The sequence below is a fragment of the Mus caroli genome, chromosome 10, assembly GCF_900094665.2.
Source record: "Mus caroli chromosome 10, CAROLI_EIJ_v1.1, whole genome shotgun sequence".
NCBI lineage: Eukaryota > Metazoa > Chordata > Mammalia > Rodentia > Muridae > Mus > Mus caroli.
Window position 1 is genome coordinate 53,626,044 of NC_034579.1, and position 23,144 is coordinate 53,649,187.

Sequence of the window (23,144 nt, forward strand, 5' to 3'; positions counted from 1 at the left end):
TGTGCAGTGTGAGCAGATGTGCAGTGTGAGCAGATGTGCAGTGTGAGCAGATGTGCAGTGTGAGCAGATGTGCAGTGTGAGCAGATGTGCACAGTGTCCTCTCAGGAGCTATCATCTATCTCTCTCCCAAGACTCTAGCTCAGTGGTTCTCAACCCTCCTAGTGCTGTGATCCTTGGATACAGTCCCTCATGTTGGGTTGTGAACCATAATGTAAATATCTGTTTTCCAATATCTTAGGCAACCCCTGTGAAAGGGTCATTTGACCCTCTCAAGAGTTTGCCACCTGCAGGTTGAGAACCACTGCTCTAGAGGAAGCCCTTTTTCATATGCTCATCTTGACAGTCATATGCATCTTCTGACCACACCTCCAGATGGAGACCCCAGCCTGGCCCAGTCTATTACCCACCAGCCCTGCATCTCGACCAGATTGTTTGGTCCCCTCTAACTGGTTCTTGGCCACACTGAGATAAGCCATCAAATTCCAGAAGGGATCAAGTGGACCCCAAGAATCAAGAATGACTGTGATGGAGACATGGAATCCCCATCTTGCCAGGATCATTAATTCTCTCTAGGTTACTCAGTGTCTAGAAGGAAACCGACAGGCCACCCTTTCAAATCAGACACCTTAGTCCGGACTGTTCCTGTTGAAATCTGTTCTCTCCTGTATGATGCTTCCAATACTGAGTCATGAATCTGTCCCTGTCACATATAGCAAAGTGATTCTTGGCTAGTTCTTATCTGTATCCTATGTGATAGCTCCCAGGAAAGTGTTTGGAACATCTGCCACCATATTCCATCAACTGCACAGGCTGCTATTCCAAGAATTCCACAGCAAAGGGATTACTAAAGGCTGCAGGCACTGGCAGAATTCCACTCCAGGAGGCAAACATTTTGGAGAAAATCTCTGCCTTCAAGGTATCCGTGTTTGTCCAGGTTAAATACAGAAAATCATGAGTCACATTGAATCCTGAAGAATTGTGACAAGGAAGCTACCCTCCCCTTTCCCAATATATACCATTAGAGCTGGACCTTATCATCAATACTCTTAGTGGTATAGAGCGGCAGGGGTGGGTTGGGGGGTGGGAGGTAGCAGGGACTTGTCTTCCTCAAGTTCACTGCACATGGCACCAAGGGTCTCACAGCCCAGAGTGTGTTCTCTATTCAGTCATTCTAAGAACTCTAATGCTGAGCTCAGTTCATTATGTGTACAAGTATTTAGTACATACTCTGTCCCAGGCATTGTATTGGGCCCCATGATGCTGTAGTAAACAAAACGAGGCAGCCCCACCCTTCCAAAGCTTGTGCTCCAGAGGAGAGCTGGAAAGGGGACAGATGAACGGCAATCCAATGGGGGCCGGGGGGAGGGCAAAGGTGGTCACAGGCAGCAGGGATTTTGCTGAATGCTAGGTTTCCTTGCCTCAGTGGGAGTAACGGAGAGCCGCAATAGACTAGGCTAGACACCTGGATGGTGCCTGCTTCCTTCCCTGAATCATGGGCCTGTTGTCTTTCTGCTTTGGGAATGTTGGAGGTTATATGCCAATATGCTAGAGGACACTTAGTATAAGCATGTCTAGACCATTCACACTATCTCAGATTTTGCCCCCTGTCCTCTCCAGGCAAGATCACCCCATTAGGAAGCTCTGTTGTCATTCTGGAGAGCCTGCTGTCCTCAGACCCCACAGTCCTTCCGTCCCGCCATCTGACTTGCTGCCTTCCTTTACTCTCTTTACTCTCTCTCCATTTCTTCCTGAGAGCACTGCCCTCTCTGGCTGCACCAATAGGATGGCCTGTGTATACCAAACTCGGCAGCACTCTGCCCCCAGACAACATGGCAGAATGCTCCAGCTAAGCCTGCACATAACCAGTGACTAAAGCTTTCATTTTTCATTTCCCATACAGCTCCCCGGGCCAGGCACAATGCAAAAGAAATTTAGGCAAGGCTCTAAGAGGAAGCTAGGCTCTGTGACTGCAGGGTGGTCAAGCATTAAGTGCCACAGGCCCCACTCTGGCCTGACATGGATAGGAAGGAAGGAAGAAAAGTCAGCTCGTGTAGGGAGGATATAACATAGAATATTAACTGGCTGGAGGTTGCTGTTTTATCATGTCCTTGTCCTCTTTTAAAAACAACTTAAAAGCTCCCAACTTAAGGGGAACACGGGATAGTTTATTCTGGATCCATTCTGATCAATCATGCCTGGGAATATAGATTTAGGTTATCCTAAAGTCCATGTTCCAATGTGGAAGCAGTTTCATGAAGTGTTATAATCTTACCGAGGGAAAGTCATAAATCAAGGTAAGTTTAAGATGTATTAGTGAATATAGGAGAGAGAGGTGGCTATAGCATATGGAGGAAGCTTTTCTATAGGGCTAAGATGCTATTCGATGAAATCCTTAGCCTTTGAGTTTGTGGACAGTAGTGGTCAGCTAAGTTAATGGATTCCAAGAGCTTGGGTCCTTTGGTCACAGGATGTTAGCTCTGACACAGAGGTGGGCAAGGGATGGCTGTTCTGGATACTTATACTAGCCCAAGGTAACTATTATTAGCCTTTGGACCTACAACATTGTAATCTCTCCTCAGTCCTGAAGTTGTGTTCCTTCCGTCTCTATAGGCACAGCTTCTTTCCAGTGTTCTTTATAATACTCAGTAGCTTCTCCCCATCACCTGCCATGAGACTGTGCAGAGCTCAGAGTGATGCTGAAGGCGCCCCTGGGTGTGGCTTCGTGGCCCTCTGACTGCTAAAGGGGGAGATCACTCACTGTCCAGGTAGCCACTCCAACAATAAGGCACCCCCAACCCTGCACATCAGCAGAGGCAGAAGCCTTCAAACAATCCTGCCTCAGTTTCTGATGAGATGGATCTGAGACACTAATCATCCTGAGACTTAAAATCACACGTGATACACACACATTATATACATGCTATATATACATACTTTTATATATGCATGCACTGTATAAACCATGTATATATATATACATTATTCATGATATATACAAATATACACATACTACATATATATATATATACATTATACACATGTGCACTATATATGTAACTACATATATATACTATGTACATTATATGTGTATATACATATTACATATACATACTATATACATTGTATGTATATATACACACTATGTACATACTACATATGTTTATATATATACTTATATATTAGACATATACACATACATTAGATTAAATAAACATTTAAGTAAAACTTTGGACATTGCTAGGGACAAGTGCTTCTTCCTGGCCCACAATCTCCCAGGAATATTTAACATATACACATATATGCATACACACACACACATATATGCTCACATACATAAAAGCACACATGTATATATTCCACTGCTGTTTGTTTAAACAGAGAAAAGTTTAAAGCCAGGGCTTCCAAACATTGTCTCAAAGACACATGCTACAACTCATCCTTGGACGAGGGGCTGCCTGTCTGGATGCCCTGTGTAGAATAACTACCCTTTCAGGTGCGCTATGAGTCCTACGGTTTTCCTCTCAGAAGAGTCAGGCCACAGTGTGGCCCAGATTCATGAGATGCCCCAGTAGGAACAGCTCCCCTGAAGAACAAAGCAGTCACCCTGACTGAGTTCCTCTGACCCAGCCCATGAAGTTCCTGTGGGTCCTGCCATGAGGAGTCCTGTCCTGTAGGATCCCTAGCCTGCAACCCTTCCATGGGAGCTAGCCTCATGAGACACTCCTCCCGGCTTGCCTTTACCATCTTCCTCTGACTAGATTTACAGGACTGTCTTTAAAGGTTTCTATAAGCTGGTCCTCCTATAGACACTAACATCAGTTTAACTGTGTGTGTTTCTGCAGAAGGAGAAGAAGAGCGGCCTGCTGAAGCTGCTGGCTGGGGCCTCCACCAAGAAGAAGTCACGCTCCCCGCCATCTGTATCTCCGACCCACGACCCCCAGTCGGCCATGGATACCTCACTTCAGGGTGCCATGGGCCCCGAAGTGTCCCCATTGACCATCCATGGCAGGGCAGGTTCCTGCCCCATAGAGAGTGAGATGCAGGGTGCCATTGGGTTGGAGCCGCTGCACAGGAAAGCAGGCTCCTTGGATCTGAATTTCTCTTTGTCCCCGTCTCGGCAAGCAACTCTGTCCATGGCTTCCATTCGCCCTGACCCTAAGCCACTGCCCAGAGAGAGGTAAGGAGGTGAGGGATAGTATCTGTGGCCTCTCTTTACGGATAACACCTGAGTTCTGGAAGCTTCTTAGGGACTGAAGAAAATGGGCTTTCCCAGGGATTAAGTTTATCAGATGGCCCTCTTTTCCCAGGCCTGGGGCTTATTGCTTATTCCCAGTCCTCCTGCTTCCTAATTTGAGCTCATATGTGATTCCTGAAGAAGTGTCAGGCCCACTGTGGCAGAGCACAGGACTCTCCTGGCTCAGCGCTGGGTTTTCAACCTTCAGAGGCCCCTGTAGACCTGTGCCCCATCCACTCACCCAAAAAAATTTCAACCTCAGACCACTGTGACATTTTGGTATTAAGAAATGTCACTCTATGCTGTCTTCAAGTATATATAGTCTATTAGGTCCAACCATTCAGAACCGCCAATCCTCATTCAATCTTGAGTTTTACAGAAACTGAGCCGCAGAGATGAGACCTGCTAGGGGCACAGGCTAAGGGCTAATAGACTATCCAAGCTTTCCAAGTAGTAGGGCATCTATCTTTGTGAGTGGATCAGTATGCTTGAGTTTGCAACTAAAGCCTGGAAGGCCTTAAGGCGATGTGCTAGGCACCACTTTGCCCTGTCTCTACTAGTTAGAACACTGCTTAAATAATAAAAACACATTCCTGAGAGAGCAACGACAGCATTTCTGTTAGTCCTCCACTGCTCAGTCTCTTGTTACCTGAGCCCAAGAACACAGCAGCTAACCGCAGAGACCACACCTCCCGGTGCCAGGCAGCGGGTAGACAAGGCTCTGTTTAGATCAGGAGTCACACAAGCTTCCTGTTGAAGGCCAGATGGGAAATGTCATGGATGCCAGGGACTTAGCTCTGCATGTAGCGTATACATGCCTGCATTTCCTGAGTGTGTTGTGTGCATTCTCCACTGAACTCCCCTCAACCTCCCTAATCCAGTGTCCCCATTTCCTAATGGAGTGACTGATGTTCTGTAAAAGCCTAAGAAACTTGTTCATGATTCCACAGCTGGCTAGCAGCTGGCGGAGAGGCTCAACCATGAGAGCTTTAGACCAGAGAGTCTAAGCTCATTTACACACGTGTGTGTGCAAGCGTGGCGCGCACATGCACACACGTTCTCATCAGTAAAGAAATCAGCAGCAGCAGGGCAGATCAAAGCAGCACAAGGAGAAAGGCCAAGCAAGCCAAGGATGAGCTGCGTTTCCTTCTCAGATGCACTGGTTTTTTTTAAAGATTTATTTACTTTATTTATATGAGTACACTGTCACTGTCTTCAGACACACCAGAAGAGGGCATCAGATCTCATTACAGATGGTTGTGAGCCACCGTGTGGTCGCTGGGAATTGAACTCAGGACCTCTGGAAGAGCAGTCAGTGCTCTTAACCACTGAGCCATCTCTCTAGCACTCAGATACACTTCTTATCTGGGCTGCTGCCTGAAAGCCCTGCCCAGGGTTGGGGTGGACAGGCCTTCTCACGGCAACCATGGCAATCAGGACAGTTCTTCAGCTGAGGCTTTCTACTCAGGCGATTCTACTGTGGGGCAAGTTGGCACAGTCCCCTAAAGGGATCAACATCTCCATCTGGACAACAGGAGAGAGAGAGCAGCTGTGGGCTACCCTGTGATACCTGGATAGGAACTGAAGATGTGTGACCCAGCTCCCTAGGCTAGGACAACTGCAGCTGAGACGGATTCCAGGTCCTCAGACCTGTGCCAGGCGCTCGTTTTGTAGCTTCTGAGTTTGGACCAGCTCTTCTTGTCCTTGCAGAGACCCGAGTCTTGGACTTAAAAAAAAAAAAAAACATTAGGCTCCTTGCCTAGTCCTCCTAACGTTCACAGTGCAGGACGCTTTCTGAAGGAAATCCTTCTGGGGATGGAAAAGCCTCTGACAGCCCAGACCTATGCTAAGACTCCACAGTTTTCACATCACATTCCCCGACGTTCTCAGCCTGGACAGCAGTAGTACTGACACACAAACACAAAGGGAATAAGAGATGGGTGATTATGGAGCCAAAGTTGTATGTCCATGGCCCAGGAACACAGATTTAGGTCTCCCAAAATACTATGTTCCAATGTGGAAGCAGCTTCATGAAGTTTTTATAACAGAAAAATAAAAAGAAAGAAAGAAAGAAAACCATAAATCAAGGCATTTTTAAAAATACATTGGCGGAAACATCAGAGGGGCCATTTGCAGCCAGGCAGAGAAATCTGGGCTGCAGGCCTCAGATGATCCCCTTACAGCATTTTTAGCCCTTTGGTTGATAAGGAATAGGGTTCTATTAATACATTTTTAAAGATTTTTATTGTTTATCAGAACAGGTCTTACACGGAGGTGGGCGACAAGAGGCTTTTTAGTTGGGCTAAAGATAGCCCAAGAGAAACTATAATTAGGCTCCGAGCCTAAACATTCCAAAGGCACTGACTGAAGCTTTAATCAGCTAGCCTTTGTGCACACAGCTTATTTCCCCCCAGGAGTTCTTGTGTACAGTACAATGAAGAGGCCAGTACTGCAGCCCCTCCTACTGTGGCCATGCTGAACATGGCCCTGGCCCACCAGCTAGATGGTGGGTGTAAGGATAAAATATTCCTTTGCCTTTCCTCCTCTTTGAGCTGTCCCCAGCCTACTGCCCACAGCCACACAGATGGCTCCCGAAGAAGACCACCTCCACCTATCATCTAGCTGTGCCGAATGATGCTCAGGAGACCAAGGGTCTAGCGCTCCCGACTCTGCATATTCCAGCTTAGAAAAACCAGGGAACAACAAAAAGAGTAACCCGGCGAGTCTTAGCTCTTCAACTTTGTTGTACAAACAACTGTCAGCTGCTCTAGGGTAAAGGTGTCAGCCGCATGCCATACAAAGCTACCCAGATATCCTGGGGGCCAGCAGCTGAGAGTACAGAGCAGTGGGGTCCTGGCAAGAGTTGAGGAGTAGACACCAGACCTGGCATGTGGACAGGCTATGACAGGTCACAGAGCCAAAAAGGAACAAGCCAAGGGCCAAGCCCATGTCCCAGGATTGGAGCAGTCCCTGGTCCTCAGAGGCCATGGCTGACTGGATGCAGCCATGCATTCACTAGGTATGACAGACCTCCAGACAGATATGAGACCAGCACAAGAGGATGGAAAATGAGAAATGGAGGGGCTATGTGGAGATCTAGCAACTAAAAGGACAGTGTGCCTTATAGTTGTGTGTAAAAGGACACCAATTTAAAAATGGCCTACATTAATCGTTTGTAGAAGGCCTCATTGTGACTGCACACATGTGTATATTGACAGTCACCCCATTACATTTTTGTCCTCTCCTCTTGCTGACCCCCTTGCTCGCCCCAGCTAGTCCCTCTACTTTCATATTCTGTGATCCAATACCTTTCATCTGCTTGCTTACAAGAACATGGCTGAAGGGTTATTTGAAGGAGCATTGGTACTTTACTAGAAGAGACCACACCATGAAGAAAGCATCTCTCCCTGTCCTGGCAACCATTAACTGGCTATCAGTCCTTAGGAACAGATGGGTCCTTGTGAGTACCCACTGCATGACAGGATGGTGATGGTCCAGTGGTCCAGCTCCTATGTAGACATCATAGCTGCTGCAAGCTCCAGAGTGCCACAGTCCATTTCTATTGAATCTCAGTGGGCCATGAACAGAAAGGACATGAAAGGGACTTGGGAAGAGAAAAGATGTCAGTGGGAGAAAGAGAGGATGAGGCAGGGTAATAGGGGGAAAGAAGAACCAAGATTCATTATATACATGTGTGAAGCTACAGCTGTGTCCTCTAGGTAGGTAGGTAGGTAGGTAGGTAGGTAGGTAGATAGATAGATAGATAGATGGCTAAGCACTCAACGGTTACCTATTCTAAGCCCTGTGACCAAGTACAAGTCCCACTGCCCACTGGAGGGAATGTCTCTTGGACCCAAGCTGACAAGAGATTACTCTATGGGAATGATCATAATTCTGTAGTTATTTAGAAGGCAATTTTATTGATGTGTCATGTTCACAAAACAGTGACTGTAGTTTCCTCACCAGGACCCATGACTTCTCCAGCCACTGGCTGGTAGGCTTGCCACTGCTGTACCAGTTGACACATTTGGCTTGCCCAGTTGGTAGTGAAGTGAGTCAGGCTGTTGACTACCATTCTCCCTGCAGCATCCTGCATGGCACAGTGCCTCACAACATGGAGGACTAGCCAATGGGGGAGAAACTTCCTTACCTGCTTCAGTTTGGTTTCCCTATGTCCCACAATTAGAGCCTATGATGTCTTTAGAGCTACAGTTCTATGGCCTGGCTCTGATGCCAGACAGTGACAGTGACAGTGGCCTATATTATTCTAGGGCCCTGAATACCTCCATGACCAACAACCGTTCAAAGGGAGGTTAGATGACAAGGTAAAGAGCTTTGGGAAATTTTACAAATAATTTTACAGACCATAAAAAGTAACGACACACTGTAAGAACTTACTGGAGGGGCGGGGGAATAGGGAGCTCACTGCAGGCAAGTAGGCTACAGGGGATTAGAGGGAAAGCCCACCCCTCTGCTCACACAGTTTCTTCTGTCCTCCCAGGTACCGTGTGGTGGTCTCCTACCCTCCGCAGAGTGAAGCGGAGATCGAGCTAAAGGAAGGTGATATCGTCTTCGTGCACAAGAAGCATGAAGACGGCTGGTTCAAGGGGACACTGCAGCGGAATGGCCGCACAGGTCTCTTCCCAGGCAGCTTTGTGGAGAGCTTCTGAGGAGGGCCACTGCTCATGGCTAGCTTCTGTTGTCCAGGAGAGAGCAGAGGACGCCCGCCTTATCACCTAAGTCTGAGCGAGGTTCTTTCTAAAGCACCGGCCAGAAACAAGCCGACTGGGATGATGACTCACGTGAAGTCCTTATTGGAAGCACACATGGGCCATGGCGTGTTTGTGAAGATAGGCCATACCCTCATGTGACATCCTACTGGAAGGACATGTGGGTGTCCTGCAAGACCACGCCATGAGTCTGAATGAGCAGTAGCACAGAAAATGTTACCCACATGGACAAAGGTGCTGCTCTGCCACCCAGCGGCTAAAGCGTTATTGTGTAAGGTTGGGAGCCCGGGAGGGTATAGAGTGGGGCCATGTGCTAGGGTTGACAGCAACAAGAGCATCTTCCCTGCCTACCCTGGGTACCATTCCTCTATATACCTCTGTCACCTACCACCAGGCCTCACCGCCAGGGCATTCATGGTTCAGGAGCCTCATAGAAGGGCTGTGAGCCTCCCAAGGTGTCCAGTGGGGTCCTGTGGGGCACTGGAGCAGAACCCTCTTGTCTTTGTCTCCTACTGGGATAATGAGGTGCACCGTCCGGTTCCACCGCCGCTGTCTTCACACTGCTTCCTTCTTACGGCACACCTTTTTAATGTACAACTCTTAGACTTTATATATTTCTAATAGGTCAGACGCTGCATATTTTTCATACATCTGGTGCTGATTTTTTGTAAAACTAGAAACCAACCTGGGTAAGCGTCAAGGGGGGAAAAAGGGAAGTAACATCAAAGGAAAGTTTTCTATATTTCCCAAATGAAGTTTGGAGCATATTGAGGAATTCCTATCTGTAATATCACAATGCTGGCTGGTGCTCCATGCAGCGAGAGGGAGGGTCTGTGGAGAGGGGTACATGGAGTTGGAGTGTCTTTCCAGACGGCTGGAAATAGCTAAACCACAAGCTCCAGCTAGATAAGAGTGATCATTGTGATTAAAAAAATGGAAACAAATTAAGGAATGGGTTCTGCCTTTGTGTGTGGCAGAAAATGCACATAGACAGACAGACACATACACATATATACACACACAGACACATACACATATATACACACACAGACACACACAGACACACGCACACAGACACACACACACACACACACACACACACACTGACCCCAGAAGCTTCCTTTGATTGCTTTAGAGAGGATGACTAAAAATAGCATTCTGAATGCACGTCTTGCTACCAAAATGCAGCTTTTACAACAGCTCAGATCCACTATCTTGCAAAGGATTTTTTTTTCCTTTTCAAAAATAAATAGCTTGCTCTCTGAGGCCAGGCAAAACTCATCTGCTAGAGACCAAAGGTACAGTGATAACACAAGCCTGATGCTTGTCTATAGACTTACAGGGCCTGCAGACGCTGGAAAGGAATGAGGGCTGGTCTCTGACTCTGAGGCCTTACGTATATTCACTGTCACAACAGCTTGCTGCCCAGGAGGCTAGCCTGATGGCTATCAGGAGGTGTGAGTGTCACACTCTAAGAACACTTTTTTTTTTTTCAAAAATTTCTCAAAAAAATAGCAATTTGTGAGCCTCTGGGTACATTTTTATAAAATCATGCAGCCCTGTATCAAGTCTTTGGTAGCAGAGTCTATAACTGATTTTCATAATAAAATAAAGAGCACTTATGCTCAATGTTTCTGTCTGGGGATATGACTAACTAGTTGTGACTGCCGGGGCAGTCTACCACATGGATGTAATCACACCCAGACGGTCTCACCCTCCCCCGGGTGATAGCACCCTTATTGGACATAGAAAACTGTTGTGAGCCAAAGAGACGCTCTATCTCAGACATAGGGACCCCTGTATGCAGGCTCGGTGACAACCACATGATATCTACTCAGTGTCACTGCTAAATTACTTGCCTGTCCATGCACAAAAGATCTAGGTATGGTTCCATGCTGTCACCATGGAGGTAACACAGATCTACACCCTGGGTGACGCATGTTTTCAGTGGAACCAGAGCTAACTCCAGATCCCAGACAACGAAACAAGTCCCTTTCCCTTCTAAACAAGGTCAACTCTGAGTCAACAGAACAGACTTCACCTGGAACTGTCTTCCTTTCTTGCACTGGCTGCCTCGTGAGAGAGGAAGTAGCAGCCTCACAGAAAGCAGAGGAAAGCATCAAGTTACCATGGAAGACATCAGCTGAATCCTCTCCTAGCAAAGTTTACACTGCGGCCAGCCTGGGAGGGAAGCAGGGCCCTGGGGCTCATTCTCAGGTGGGGCTTTTGAGACACACAATGAACCCCATGGTCTGAGTATTCTGAATACTCCCAAGCCCTTGAGCCTTCAAAAAACACGTTTTCCACAGTCAATGACAGAAAAGAGGTACCTTTCCTAAGGTCATCTTCCCTTGAGGACACACGTCTATGGCACCAAAATGAAGCCAGTACCTCATCTAGAACCTTCACATTCCATCCTGGCCAGCAGCATGTGCCCCTTACTCAGACACTTGTATTTGGTGGCCACGTGCGTTTCATTCCTTAGTTCTCAGCCCTTCAGATAGATGGTCAGCAAGGAGACAGGACAGTCTAGCCTCCAGAGGACTGATGGATCGCGAGAGACAAGATGGTCCATAGTGAGGCGTAAATACAAGGCGGAGCACCCCAAAATCAGCCCAGTAGATGTGGAAGCCCTTGTACTTTGCACAACACACACCGAGACAGACAGACAGACAGACACATGCACACGTGTGCTCCCAACCCCACATATGTTTTTATTATACACCAATGTCAGTGTGTGATTTTAGATGAATTGACAGTAGTGGCCATCTCTGATGCCTGTGTTTCTGAGTCTTTAAATAAAGATGAACATGGAGAGGCTGTGTGTCTCAATAATGGGACCAATGCAGGTGGGGTAGGCATGAGCCTGAGAGGGTTGGGATTCAGGCCCTGGGGGGCGGTGTGCACTGAACTGAGGGTGTTGGTTTAGTTGCTGGTCTATGGCTATGAAGAGATACCATGACCAAGAGATGCTTGGGAGCTTGCTGAAAGCTTCAGAGTGGTAATCCCCAATCATCATGGTAGGAAGCATGGCAGGCAGGCAGGCAGGCAGGCATGGGACTGGAGCAGAAGCTGAGAGCTCAGTTGCAGGCAGAGAGCGAGAGAGACTGCCTGGCATGGCTTATGACGCCTCAGAGCCCATCCCCAATGATAAATCTTCACCAACAAGGCCGCACAAACTCATCCTCCTAAACAGTCCACCAACTGGCAACCAAATGTTCAAATATATGAGCGGAAGAGAGGGCGGTGTTCTCATTCAAGCTATCATAAGGGCACTGCCTGCAAGCCCAAGCCAGCCCCAACACTCACACTTGTCACCTTCTGCTCCTTCAGGGGGACACACTCGGTGTCTATCAGGACTGGGCACGGGGATCCTAAGAACTTGTGGCCAGCAGTGAAGTTGACCATGATCTATACCCAGCACACGTTGGACGGCCACTAGTTGGATAAGAAGCAGCAGCCATAGATGCCATCGTGGCAAGGAGTCAGAAGTGTCTAGTTCCCTGCCAGGAGTACATGTAAACTTTTTCAAGTCCTTGTCATCCAGAACTGCCTAGTACAGACCCTGGCAAACCTCCAGCTCTGCTCTTCTCCCTGGCCCTCAGATACTCAAGCCATAGAGTTGTTTCCTTGAGCACAGGTGAGAGTAAACATGGAGACAGCAGAATGGTAGATCTGCTCTACCCCAGGCAGACAGACGAGCAGACGAGCAGACCGCACTGGCATGGAGTGCCACAGACAAAAGTGTGTGCTCCTGAAGTAAAGCCTTCCCTGGCTTCTCAGCCGAGCTGCGGTCCCACTTCGCTTTCTGATGCTGTGATGAACATCAGGACCAGAACCAACTGGAGCACAGGGCTTATTTCATTTTGCACCTCCATGCCTCAGTCCTGCACTGAGAGAGTCAGAGCAGAGCAGGAACACAAGGCAGAAACTGAGGCAGGAACTGAAGCAGAGCCATGGAGGAGTACGCTCAGTCACCTTCTCTCCCTGGCTTGCTTACTTAATATTTATTAACTATTCCTTTTCTGTTTTTGAGATTATAGCATAATGACATCATTCCTCCCTATCCTTTCCTTCCTCCAGAGTTTCCCATAGACCCCCTCCTTGCTCTTTCAGATTCACAGCCTCTTCTTCCATTACTTGTTGTTACATACATATATGGATATGTGTATATGCATATGTATGCATATCTCTGTGTGTATATATGGATATGTGTATATATGTACATATATGTGTATATATTTTTTCTAAGTACATAAATGTAACCTGTTCAGTCTGTATAATGAATGTTACGTGTATGTATGTTTTCAGGGATGACCATTTAGAATTGGATAACCAACTGGTGTGCTCTTCTCTGAAGAAGACTATTTCTCCCTCTCTCAGCATCAGACACACAGAGCCCAGAGGCCCCTGAGCTAGAACTGATTGGGAAGCCTCCTCACTGAGGACTGGCTTTCATGGTACCAGAAGGTGACACGCAAGCTTCAAAGGAGGGAAGCAATCAATAGATGACTGGCATCAGCTTGTGTGTCTACTATATTTCTTATTGGAGAGTGTGTTCCTCCCTGGAAAGGGTTTACTTAAGCATTACACAGTATATGCTGATAGCGGTTCATGCATACATTTAGTATATGCCAGACTGAGTGACATCTACTATCTAAGTCTGTGGTACTGACACAGTGCAAAGAATCATCTAATGACACAGCCCATCATCTGAGAGTGCATCCCATCATTAAAGAGATATGTAACCACAACAGATCAAGTACTGGTGTAGGAGGTAGGGGCCCAGAAGAATGTAGGCTGTGTATGCCACAGTATTTGGAAAAACTGCCTGGCAAGTTATCTTTGTAAGCATAGATATAAAGTAAGCCCCTAGGGATCGATGCCATTTCATCCTCAAACCACACGCATAGACCCTTAGCTTCTGGGTGGACACTCCCCAAACCAAGCAGCTTAGTGATTGAGCACTCACAGGGAGAAAGGTGTTGGTCCAGGCACTTGAACCATTCAGTAGAGGAGCCATTTCTCATTAGCCATCAGTGAGTGAAGCTGTCTGTTGAAGCTTTCAGTCCCTATACATTTTGTGAGGGGAAGCCCACATCCCTGTGCTAAGTGGTACTGAGATGCTGTACCTCATCTGTGAACACTGCATCTTCTTTCCAAGACGAGGCTCCATGGCTTAGTCCTCCATTTCAACTTCAAAACATAAAAAGCACATGAGGTACTACAGAGCAAAGCAATAAACCACAAGAGCCACTGTCCTCTGCAAAGCTACGAAGACATAGTACAAGATAGTTAATGTTGTAAGCACCCAAAGTGTAGCTGAGAGCGCTTCTGAGAAAGGGAGCCAGACTGACTAGAAGCATCCATAGTATGCATAGCAAAGGCCTGGGGCACTCAGACCCTGTGAGCTCTTCCAGTGGGTGGAGGGGGACTTACCAGGTGGTCCCTATCATGACAGTGGCTGAACCTGTGGTTTTCCAGCTTTATTGTCATGAAAAAGCAAAATATTCAGTAGAAATCATACTTCAAGTTTTTAATCCATTTCTTTTCTTGGGGAAGAAATACACAGTTTCACGCTCTCTTGTGCTGTTAAGCAGTCGCAAAAAGCTGAAGCTCCATCAGCCCTGTAATACAAGGGGAGACAACCAATGTCTGCAGTGCGCTGGGCTGCTTACATTCACTGTTTATTTAAAGTACCATGAGTGAAACAAGGAGCCTCTACATTCAAAATCTTTTCTTTGTGTAACATTTACGTATATAATCCTACTTAATCTGTGTGTGAGCATATGTGTGTGTGTGTGTGTGTGTGTGTGTGTGTGTGTACAAGCATGCATGAGCCACAGCACATATGTAGAAGTCAGAGGACAACATTAGGTGTTGGTCCTTGCCTTCCACCATGTTTGAGATGGATCTCTTGTAATACACAGTGGCATACGCCAGGCCACTGGCCCATGAACTTCTGAGGATTCTCTTGTCTTTGCCCACGGAAGCCCTGGGGTTCAGGTGCCTGGCTGTGTGTCCAGTTTGATGTGGTTTCTAGGGAAGCAAACAAAGCCTTTACACTTGCACAACAGAGTCATCTTCTCAGCCCTGAAGCATGGTGTTTAATCATCTCCATTTTACACAGGAAAACTTATATAGAAGAGAAAAGGAAACAGGATCAAGAGAGATCAAGAAAGAATACATTTCTTAAGAAAGAACCATGTCTAGTTAAGTAAAGCAGCTAGCATCAAATATACATAAGGTGGAAGGAAAAGAACCGACAATAACAGAGTAAATTAGAAGGGCAGCCAACAACATGATAGAAATAATTCTCAGTAAAAACTCTATATTTAAACAGTCATAATTCTAATTAAAAGACGGAGACGTGGACCAGAGGTTGGCTCGGTGGGTCGAAGAATTGCTGCAGAAGTCATAGCCTGTGTTTGAGTCCTGGAACTCACGTAAAGGTGAAAACAAAGAACTCGCTCCACAAAGCTTTCCTCTGACCTCACGCATACACCAAGCATACACATGCAATAAGAAAATGTATATTAGCTGATGAAAAATGACTTAAATATCTGTTATTTATAAGAAACACATCTCACTGGCAGACATACACAACTGAGAGTCAAAGAATATTTGTCAATAAGGCAAACAAATTGAAGCTAAAACAAAATAGGAACAACTACCCTTTATATATAATAAACTTCAAACTAAAATTACCCAGAGGTGATAAAGAAGAATAATTAGCACAGTTAAAATTCCACTGAAATTATACACACACACACACATATCACTGATTTCCAGAACATTCAATTTCATGAGACAAACAGTATTGGAAATAATGAAGTACAGGCACTGATATCTTAATACTGGATGAATTCAATATCATATACCTATCAGTAAATAAACCAACTAATCAATAAATCAAAAAAGACTCTTCTACCAATGGCTATGAAACACGTGGCCTTCTTGGCAGCCAGTGGAACTTCCTCTGAAATTTTTGTAACATTTAAGCGATAAAGTGAGTCTTAATGAACACAAACTAAATAAAGGAATAAACAGTAAACCCCTTGCCCCTTATTCAGTCACAGTGAAGTCAGAAGTCAGCAGCAAGAGGAATTTCAGAAACCACACAGATGCATAGGGATCGAAAAGTACACTCTGGATGATCAATGATCATTAAGGAAATCCAAGAGGAAATTTAAAGTTTTCTAGAATCAAAGAAAAATGAAAACACAACAGAAACTCTGGGATACAGCAAAGGCGGCTCTTAGAGAAAAGGTTACAACTTTGATGGCCACAAACTCAGAGATCTCAAATGAATACTTAAATGTGCATCTCAAAGTCTTAGAAAGATGTAAATAGGCCAAAGCAAAAATCAGCAGATGGAAAGAGTATGGATCACTTCATATATTAGTGAAATAAAGAGAAAAGGACAAAATAATCAATGAACCAAACAGCTGTCTCTTTTAAAATGAAAAACTCTGAGCCAATTTAGTCAAATAAAAAAGAGAGGAGACTTAAAATTAATAAAACTGGAGTTGAAGCGGAGACATCACAACAGATGCCAGTCATATCCAGGGCAACATTAAGAGAACAACTTTGAAAACCACATTGTGAAAGCCTGCAGAATCTTGAGGAAATAGATAAGTTCCAGGACATAGGGATATAACCCTTCTTGGGATGTCTATTTTTATTCACCCCAGACAGGGAGCAATGATGAGCCAAAAAAAATGATTCTGCCCATGTCTGTCCTAGTAAAACGGTGAGTTTGCATGGAGCTATTTAAAGGTGCATTTAGGAGAAATTAGGTGTGGTAGCACAGGCAACTAATGTGCAGCTACCCCACCTCAGAGGCCTTTCCCGCCCAGCAACTGTTAACCTTACATTCTTAGGGAGGGAAGGGCCTCGTGGGCCTTGAGTGCCCATTTTTCTTGCACGATTTTCTCCCAGTCCCATTCCACGCAGAAATATGAGTGATCCCAGTCATGTAGGGATTGCATACAAATAACCATTACATAACATAACAGCTTCCATTTTGTTAAGATGGTGATTCCATTTCATGTCTAGAGACCAGAACGCCACAAGATTCTTCCCTCCTTACATTCCGTACATAGCATTTGTTTGTTTGTTTGTCAAGACAGGCTTTCTCTGTGTAGCCCTGGCTGTCCTGGAACTCACTCTGTAGACCAGGCTGGCCTCGACCTCAGAGATTCACCTGCCTCTGCCTCCCCAGCATTGGGACTAAAGGTGTGAGCCCCCACCACCCAGCTATCTCTCTTCTCCTTTTCTACAGTGTTCTCTGAGCCTTAGTTGGAGTGTTACAGATGCAGGATGACATCTCCCACTTAGCAACAACATCTGAGCTACCAGAGACCACAGCAATCGGCACTTACTTTCAGCACTGTTACCAGTTATGTGTCACCAAAGAAACTGCCAAAAGAAGTTTTCCTGATCAAGATTGATGGCAATAATAATTTATAGGTATAAAAACAAATGTTTAGAAGGCATTTTAATGGGTACATCATTGGAATTCAGTCAAGCAACAGCCTCAGCAGAGACACAACCTCACTAGTCGGTTGTGTTTTATTATTTACATTTTACTTGTTTAAACACTTTTTGTCTATTTGTTTAAATACTGGCCTATAGGTTTCTTCCTGTGGAGTGGGTCTTAAGTACAACCGAGAAATGACTGGTTGTACCCATAATAATTATGATGCTCTACACCAGTGGGCACATTTCATGATGAAAGCATTAATATGGCATGTCCACAGCTTAGTAGGACTATGGGCAACAATCCTCCCTCAGCAGCTGCATCACACCATCACCACCACAGAAGCTAACCAGCAGTGATGGTGAGTGCAGCTTAGTAGCAGAGCAATGACTCCAGTCAGTCTCCTTTGCTCAGAGGATGTGGTGTCTTCAGCAATACATCTAATTCTGAGCAGTGGAAATGAGTCTGTGCAGGGGTGGGGGCAGGGGGCACCTCCCGATCCAATGGCTCAGCATCCAACGTCCAAGTCTCTTGTAGATTTCACGGCCTCCTCTGGCCTCAAAGAGCACCCTCGTATAGACACAGAAACACACACACATAAAAACGAAACTTTTAAAAAGGAAATGGTAGGTAGAGCTGTGAGTTCGAGGCCAGCCAGGTCTACAGAGCTAGTTCCAGGACAGCCAGGGCTACCTACATACACAGAGGAACCCTGTCTTGATACTAACCTCTAAAAGAACCAACTAGGGCGGTTCCTCCAGAACTGTGGACACAATGCAGATGAGCAGCTGTACTTAACCATCCCCGTGGGGGCCATGTTTGGGCACTGCCTTTCAAGCACTCCTGGGCTCCAGCTATAAAGCACTCCGGGTAGCACATTTGGCCTCGAGTTATCTTTTCCCCTAGGAACTCCAACTCAACCCAAATCCTGTCTTGTTTTCTGTTGGGTTCCCTGGACAGGCTCCCTTGTCCACTTTTCCCTTTCCTCCTTCCCCTCTGAATAATTGCTTTAGCACCTTATAAACTCTTTAATACACTGATCTAACTCAATCACCTCGGCCAAGGCCTCCCCACCTCACAAAGACCATGACTTACTGTCCTGAGGCCCTGAGGAGTTAACTTCCTTTTCTCTCTCTCAGGTGAGCGCGGAATTATCCAGTGCGGTGTACAGGACATTGAACACCGACCCTTCTCAGTCTCTCCCATTCTACTTCCACCTCCTGTTCTCAGTCCTCACTATCTCATTCTTTGAACGGGATCTGAGTGTCCTGATCCCAGGAGGGGTCATTTAATGGAGATCTAACTTGTACTCTCTGGCTTACACACGTCCCACTGTAAGAAAGGACATGGTAGCATGCACCCTCCTCAGAGACTGGTGCACATTCTTTTTCTTGTTATAATTTCCTGCTGACATAGGGATTTCCTTTCCGGGAAGACAGATCAACCTCCGTTGCATGTCTCATCACCCATGGCAGCGCGGATGGTTCTGTTTCACATTCCATACAGGGCTTTCCGTGTATGCCACTTTCAGAGGCTGCAGTACAGTCTCTGCTCCATCAGCCATTTGAGAGGTATTTGTGTACTAACATGGTGGGCCCTATTCATCAGGAAGTGTGCCATTCTATATAGTAGGAAGCAGTCCTGGAGATTCCCTCCACAGACATTTCACCTTGACATAGAGCCCAATCAATAGGATACCTCATCACCCACAACAGGAGCAATGCCTCTGTTTCCACAGTATACTATTCCATACTAAAAGGGAAGAACTCTGGATTAGCTAGGGCTATCTAAAGGAGCAGGTCTATATATACAAATATAGAGATATAGTGATATATATTACATTGTTATAAATCATATATATTATGTTATGTATGTTGTTATATATTATTATATATAATCATATATTAGATGTATTATGTATATTATATATATTATTGGGTATATATATATGTATATATATACATATATATATATAAAGCGGCTTACAGACTGTGGTCTGTCCAACAGAAAGGCCAAGAATCCAGTAATTGTTCAGTCCATAAGACTGGATGTCTCAACAGTTCCAACCTTTAGCTGGAATCCCACAGGATTCTGAGAGAGAGAGCCTCTGGTCTTCAGTGTCTACACTGAGTCCTGAAGAAGCAGGTCCTAACATCAGTGAAGGGCTCAGCAATGGGGTGATGAACTTTACCAGCAAGAGTGAGGGCAAACAGGCTGAAAGCAAAAGTGCCTTCTCCAATGTTCTGGTGGCATGCTGCCACCAGAAGCTGTGGCCCAGATTTAGGGTGAGTCTTCCGACCTCAAATGATTCACTGAAGGAAGTCCTTTACAGGTGTGCCCAGATGCATGGGTTTAGTTGATTCCAGATGTGGACAAGCTGACAACTATCGCAGACCCCGAGATCACACTGATACGGCTCCACAGATGCTCCACCCTCAAGTGACTTAACTTCAATTGCATGAATCTTACCATATTCCATAGCAGGAGCAACTGCTCCTCTCAAACTCACCTTTGGGTCTGCCATGCCCCCGTCGCGGTGCGGGAAGAGTTTATTTCTATTTATTAGCAGAGATGGCCTGAACAAAGAAAATATTTCTTCTGTCTGCCTTGGTGAAACAGTGAGTTTAATTGGAATTACCTACAGAATCAAACACATTCTACAAAAACAGTATTATCTGGATACCAAAGACAGAGAAAGATAAAACTACGTGAGAAAGTGGAAGCCCAATTTCCCTAATGACCACTGATGCAAATTTCTAAGTATGTGCCAAATTCACCAATGAGTTGATTAATCAGACACTACAATCAACTGGCTTCCATTCCAGGTAGGCAAGAAAGGTTCACCCTATGGGAATTACTAAATATGTCATATAAGTCAGCTCAAAGACAGCAATAACATGACATTGTTAATAGGCGCTAAAAAGATCTTTGACAAAATTCAGCATTCCATTTATAATGATGAAGGCCCTAAAGAAACTAAGAATAGAAAGGAGAAAAAAAAACAATAGAAGGCTTCATGCGACAGACCTCTCTCTAGCCATCATGATACTAAATGGCAAAAGACTGGGAAAGCATTTCCTCTAGAAATACAAGCAAGACAACTGTATTCATTCTCTTTGATTACTTAATATAGTACTTGAAGAGCAATTAATTAAGAGAAAGGAATAAAAGGAACACAAGGAAGAAAGGAAAACATCAGATTCACCCTTATTCTTTTATGATATGATCCTAGACCAGACTGGCTAATTTTAACTGTCACCTTGACACACTCTAGAAGCATTTGGCTGGAAGTGAATCTTCCCCAGGGAAGAACACATCTATCCAATACCAAATGGTCAGCTCTGAAAGCATATGCATTCAAGTAACATCATACAGGCTGAGCAGGTTGTATTTACATATTTAGCAATATGTAACAAGAACTAAATGAACAGGGGCCATGAATTTGAAAAGAGATCAAGGAGCAGTATATGGGAGGATTTGGAGAGAGGAAATTATAATGTCAAAAAAATTTTAAAAATAAAATAAAATAAAATAAAAAGGGTCTGAATGAGGAATTATCTGTATCAAGTGGCCTGAGGGCTTGTCTGTTGGGAAGTCTCTTCATTGTTAATTGATGTATGAAGATTGAACCCACTGTGGGTAGTGATTTCTATGCTCTACCACTTAATAAAGACCTATTGTATCTGGCAGTTGCTCAGGAAGAGAGGGTGTTGTTGTTGTGGTTGTTGTCGTTGTTGAAAAATTTTCCACTAGTTGACTGCCCATGCACCCTCATGCACATACAGGCAATTCTATCAAGCTTACTGGACTAGCAAGAATAAAAGGGGGGGGGTATGAAGTTGGGAGGTTAAAGGGCCTGGAGGGAGAAGGTGGGAGTAAACGGGGTAGATATGACCATATTTTCCTGTATATATGACTAGCCTGGCAGATATAAGACATTCTAGAGACTCTGAAGCGATTGCATGTCTCTCAATCTGACTCTCAGACTATTAAAGCAATAAAATGGGAGTGTCCCAGGAACCTCATGCTGGCAGGAAAGGCACCAGCTAGAGGGGGACCTTGTCTCCTGGAAAGAGATTTCCAATTCTGACAACTCGTCAGACTGCCTTAAAGGATCTCCCTGCTTTCATGGATCATCAGCTGATTCAATCCAAAGGGAGCAATGACAGCAGGGTGGGGGTGAAGTGGGGTGGGGGTGATAGGAAGCCCTGTGAGTATGTACAGTAAATGACCACATCGGGACTGCCTTCAGAGGAAGATCTCCTGACTTAGGGTGATTGGAGGAGGCATATAAAGTTTGGGGGGACTGCGGGTAGGGACATGCAGGATGGGCAGAGATCATTGTTTGGAGGCTTAGAGGACCTGGAACGCCTCATTAGCACGGGGAAGCATCTCAGGACTCTCAGGTGCTGGCTGAACAGGTTTTCTCATGAGAAAGGAAATCGGTCCTATAATCAACTGAGTCTATGTGACATTCCTCAGGTAGAGGTGTGTAGGGGGTGCACAAGGTCAGAGGAGGAGAAAGCCTGCTAATGAAAGGAGTCTCCCATATTGCACCCAGCCATTGGCTATCTGGACCACGGTGGACTTTGACTTTAATTAGCAGCGTCTTCCCAGACAGGATGAGACTGAAGCCCAGACAAGGATGCATCAACAATAAGCAGGACCACGACTCACCTGGGTCTGCTCTGGGGCATATAGCCCTCAACTTAAACTCTGAGCTCCCTTCAGGACCAGGAAGACAGCCATAAAGAGTTGTTGAGTCTTTCTGCCATCTCTCCAATGTTGAATAGTTCTCCTTTTCCTGCTTTCCACTACTAATTTGGCTCTTTTTAATGGCTTTTTGAGGACAGGTGGCTGGACCTGACATGGGGCACAGGCTGTGGCCCAAAGTTTGATAAAATACACATATATAAAAATCTCAAAAATAAAGAAAAACTTATTTTTAAAAAAATGACTCTAGCTATCCCAAAAGATGTAAATCCTATGAGCTATGTCCCTCATAGTAAGACATGCCCAAGGGAACAATAATGGCACTTGTAGTTTGAGGGTAACCAACAGCCATCTAATGGGATTTATGGCCCACTTAATAGAAGACAATGCACACCAGGTATTGTAAACCTAGTCTATTACCCATGGTGCTGAGGCCATAGATCTTAGATGAGAGCCTGATACTGCTACTTCCCTAAGCCAGTATAATGTCTCACTGCAATCTCAAAATGGTTCCTAATACTTACAGACCACCCTTCATCAAAGAAACTTCCTTTGTAGCAGAGCACATTACAGAAAGCTCTAACCAGTTAAAATACAGAGAAGAACTGGCCTTGTGGAGTAGCGCCCCAGCTGATACATCTACAATGCAACTACAACACCTAAAGGTCCAGGGAATGTCAAGGAAGAGAGTGCAGACAGATTGCAAGAGTTAGAGGACCAGGACATCTGCTCAAAGGTGTCTTCTATGTATGACAGGGAAGTGGTACTCAGCAAATCTCAGCAGCATGGCTATCTGAACAGTTCCTGAAAGACAGCAACAGCAATCATCCCTAGGTGAAGAGCTACTGGCAAGTAATGTGGCTGGAAAGAGGAGAATGGGGCTTCTTCGGGGACAAATCCCAAATAGGTTATCCAGCCCCAAGAGGCTAGCTAGTCCTAATTACATGTACGCAACAGTAATCGACCTCAATAGGCTGTGTTTATG

The 23,144-nt window shown here is 45.4% G+C and overlaps 2 protein-coding genes across 3 annotated transcripts in view; one reads left to right on the forward strand and one right to left on the reverse strand.

The window, feature by feature from the left end:
- Positions 1–10,014, forward strand: part of Sh3rf3 (SH3 domain containing ring finger 3) — a 314,320-nt gene extending 304,306 nt beyond the window's left edge. The window contains exons 9-10 of the mRNA XM_021175059.2: positions 3,843–4,177; positions 8,736–10,014. Of these exons, the coding sequence (XP_021030718.1) occupies positions 3,843–4,177; positions 8,736–8,904 (504 nt within the window). The 3' untranslated portion in view covers positions 8,905–10,014. The remainder of the gene's footprint in view (positions 1–3,842; positions 4,178–8,735) is intronic.
- A 4,468-nt stretch (positions 10,015–14,482) lies between these two features.
- Positions 14,483–23,144, reverse strand: part of Septin10 (septin 10) — an 82,432-nt gene continuing 73,770 nt past the window's right edge. Inside the window, exon 10 of one of the 2 annotated variants that reach the window (XM_021174286.2) lies at positions 14,483–14,591. In XM_021174286.2, the coding sequence (XP_021029945.1) occupies positions 14,501–14,591 (91 nt within the window). In that variant the 3' untranslated portion in view covers positions 14,483–14,500. The remainder of the gene's footprint in view (positions 14,592–23,144) is intronic. The other variant, XM_021174285.2, reaches the window with a different exon arrangement.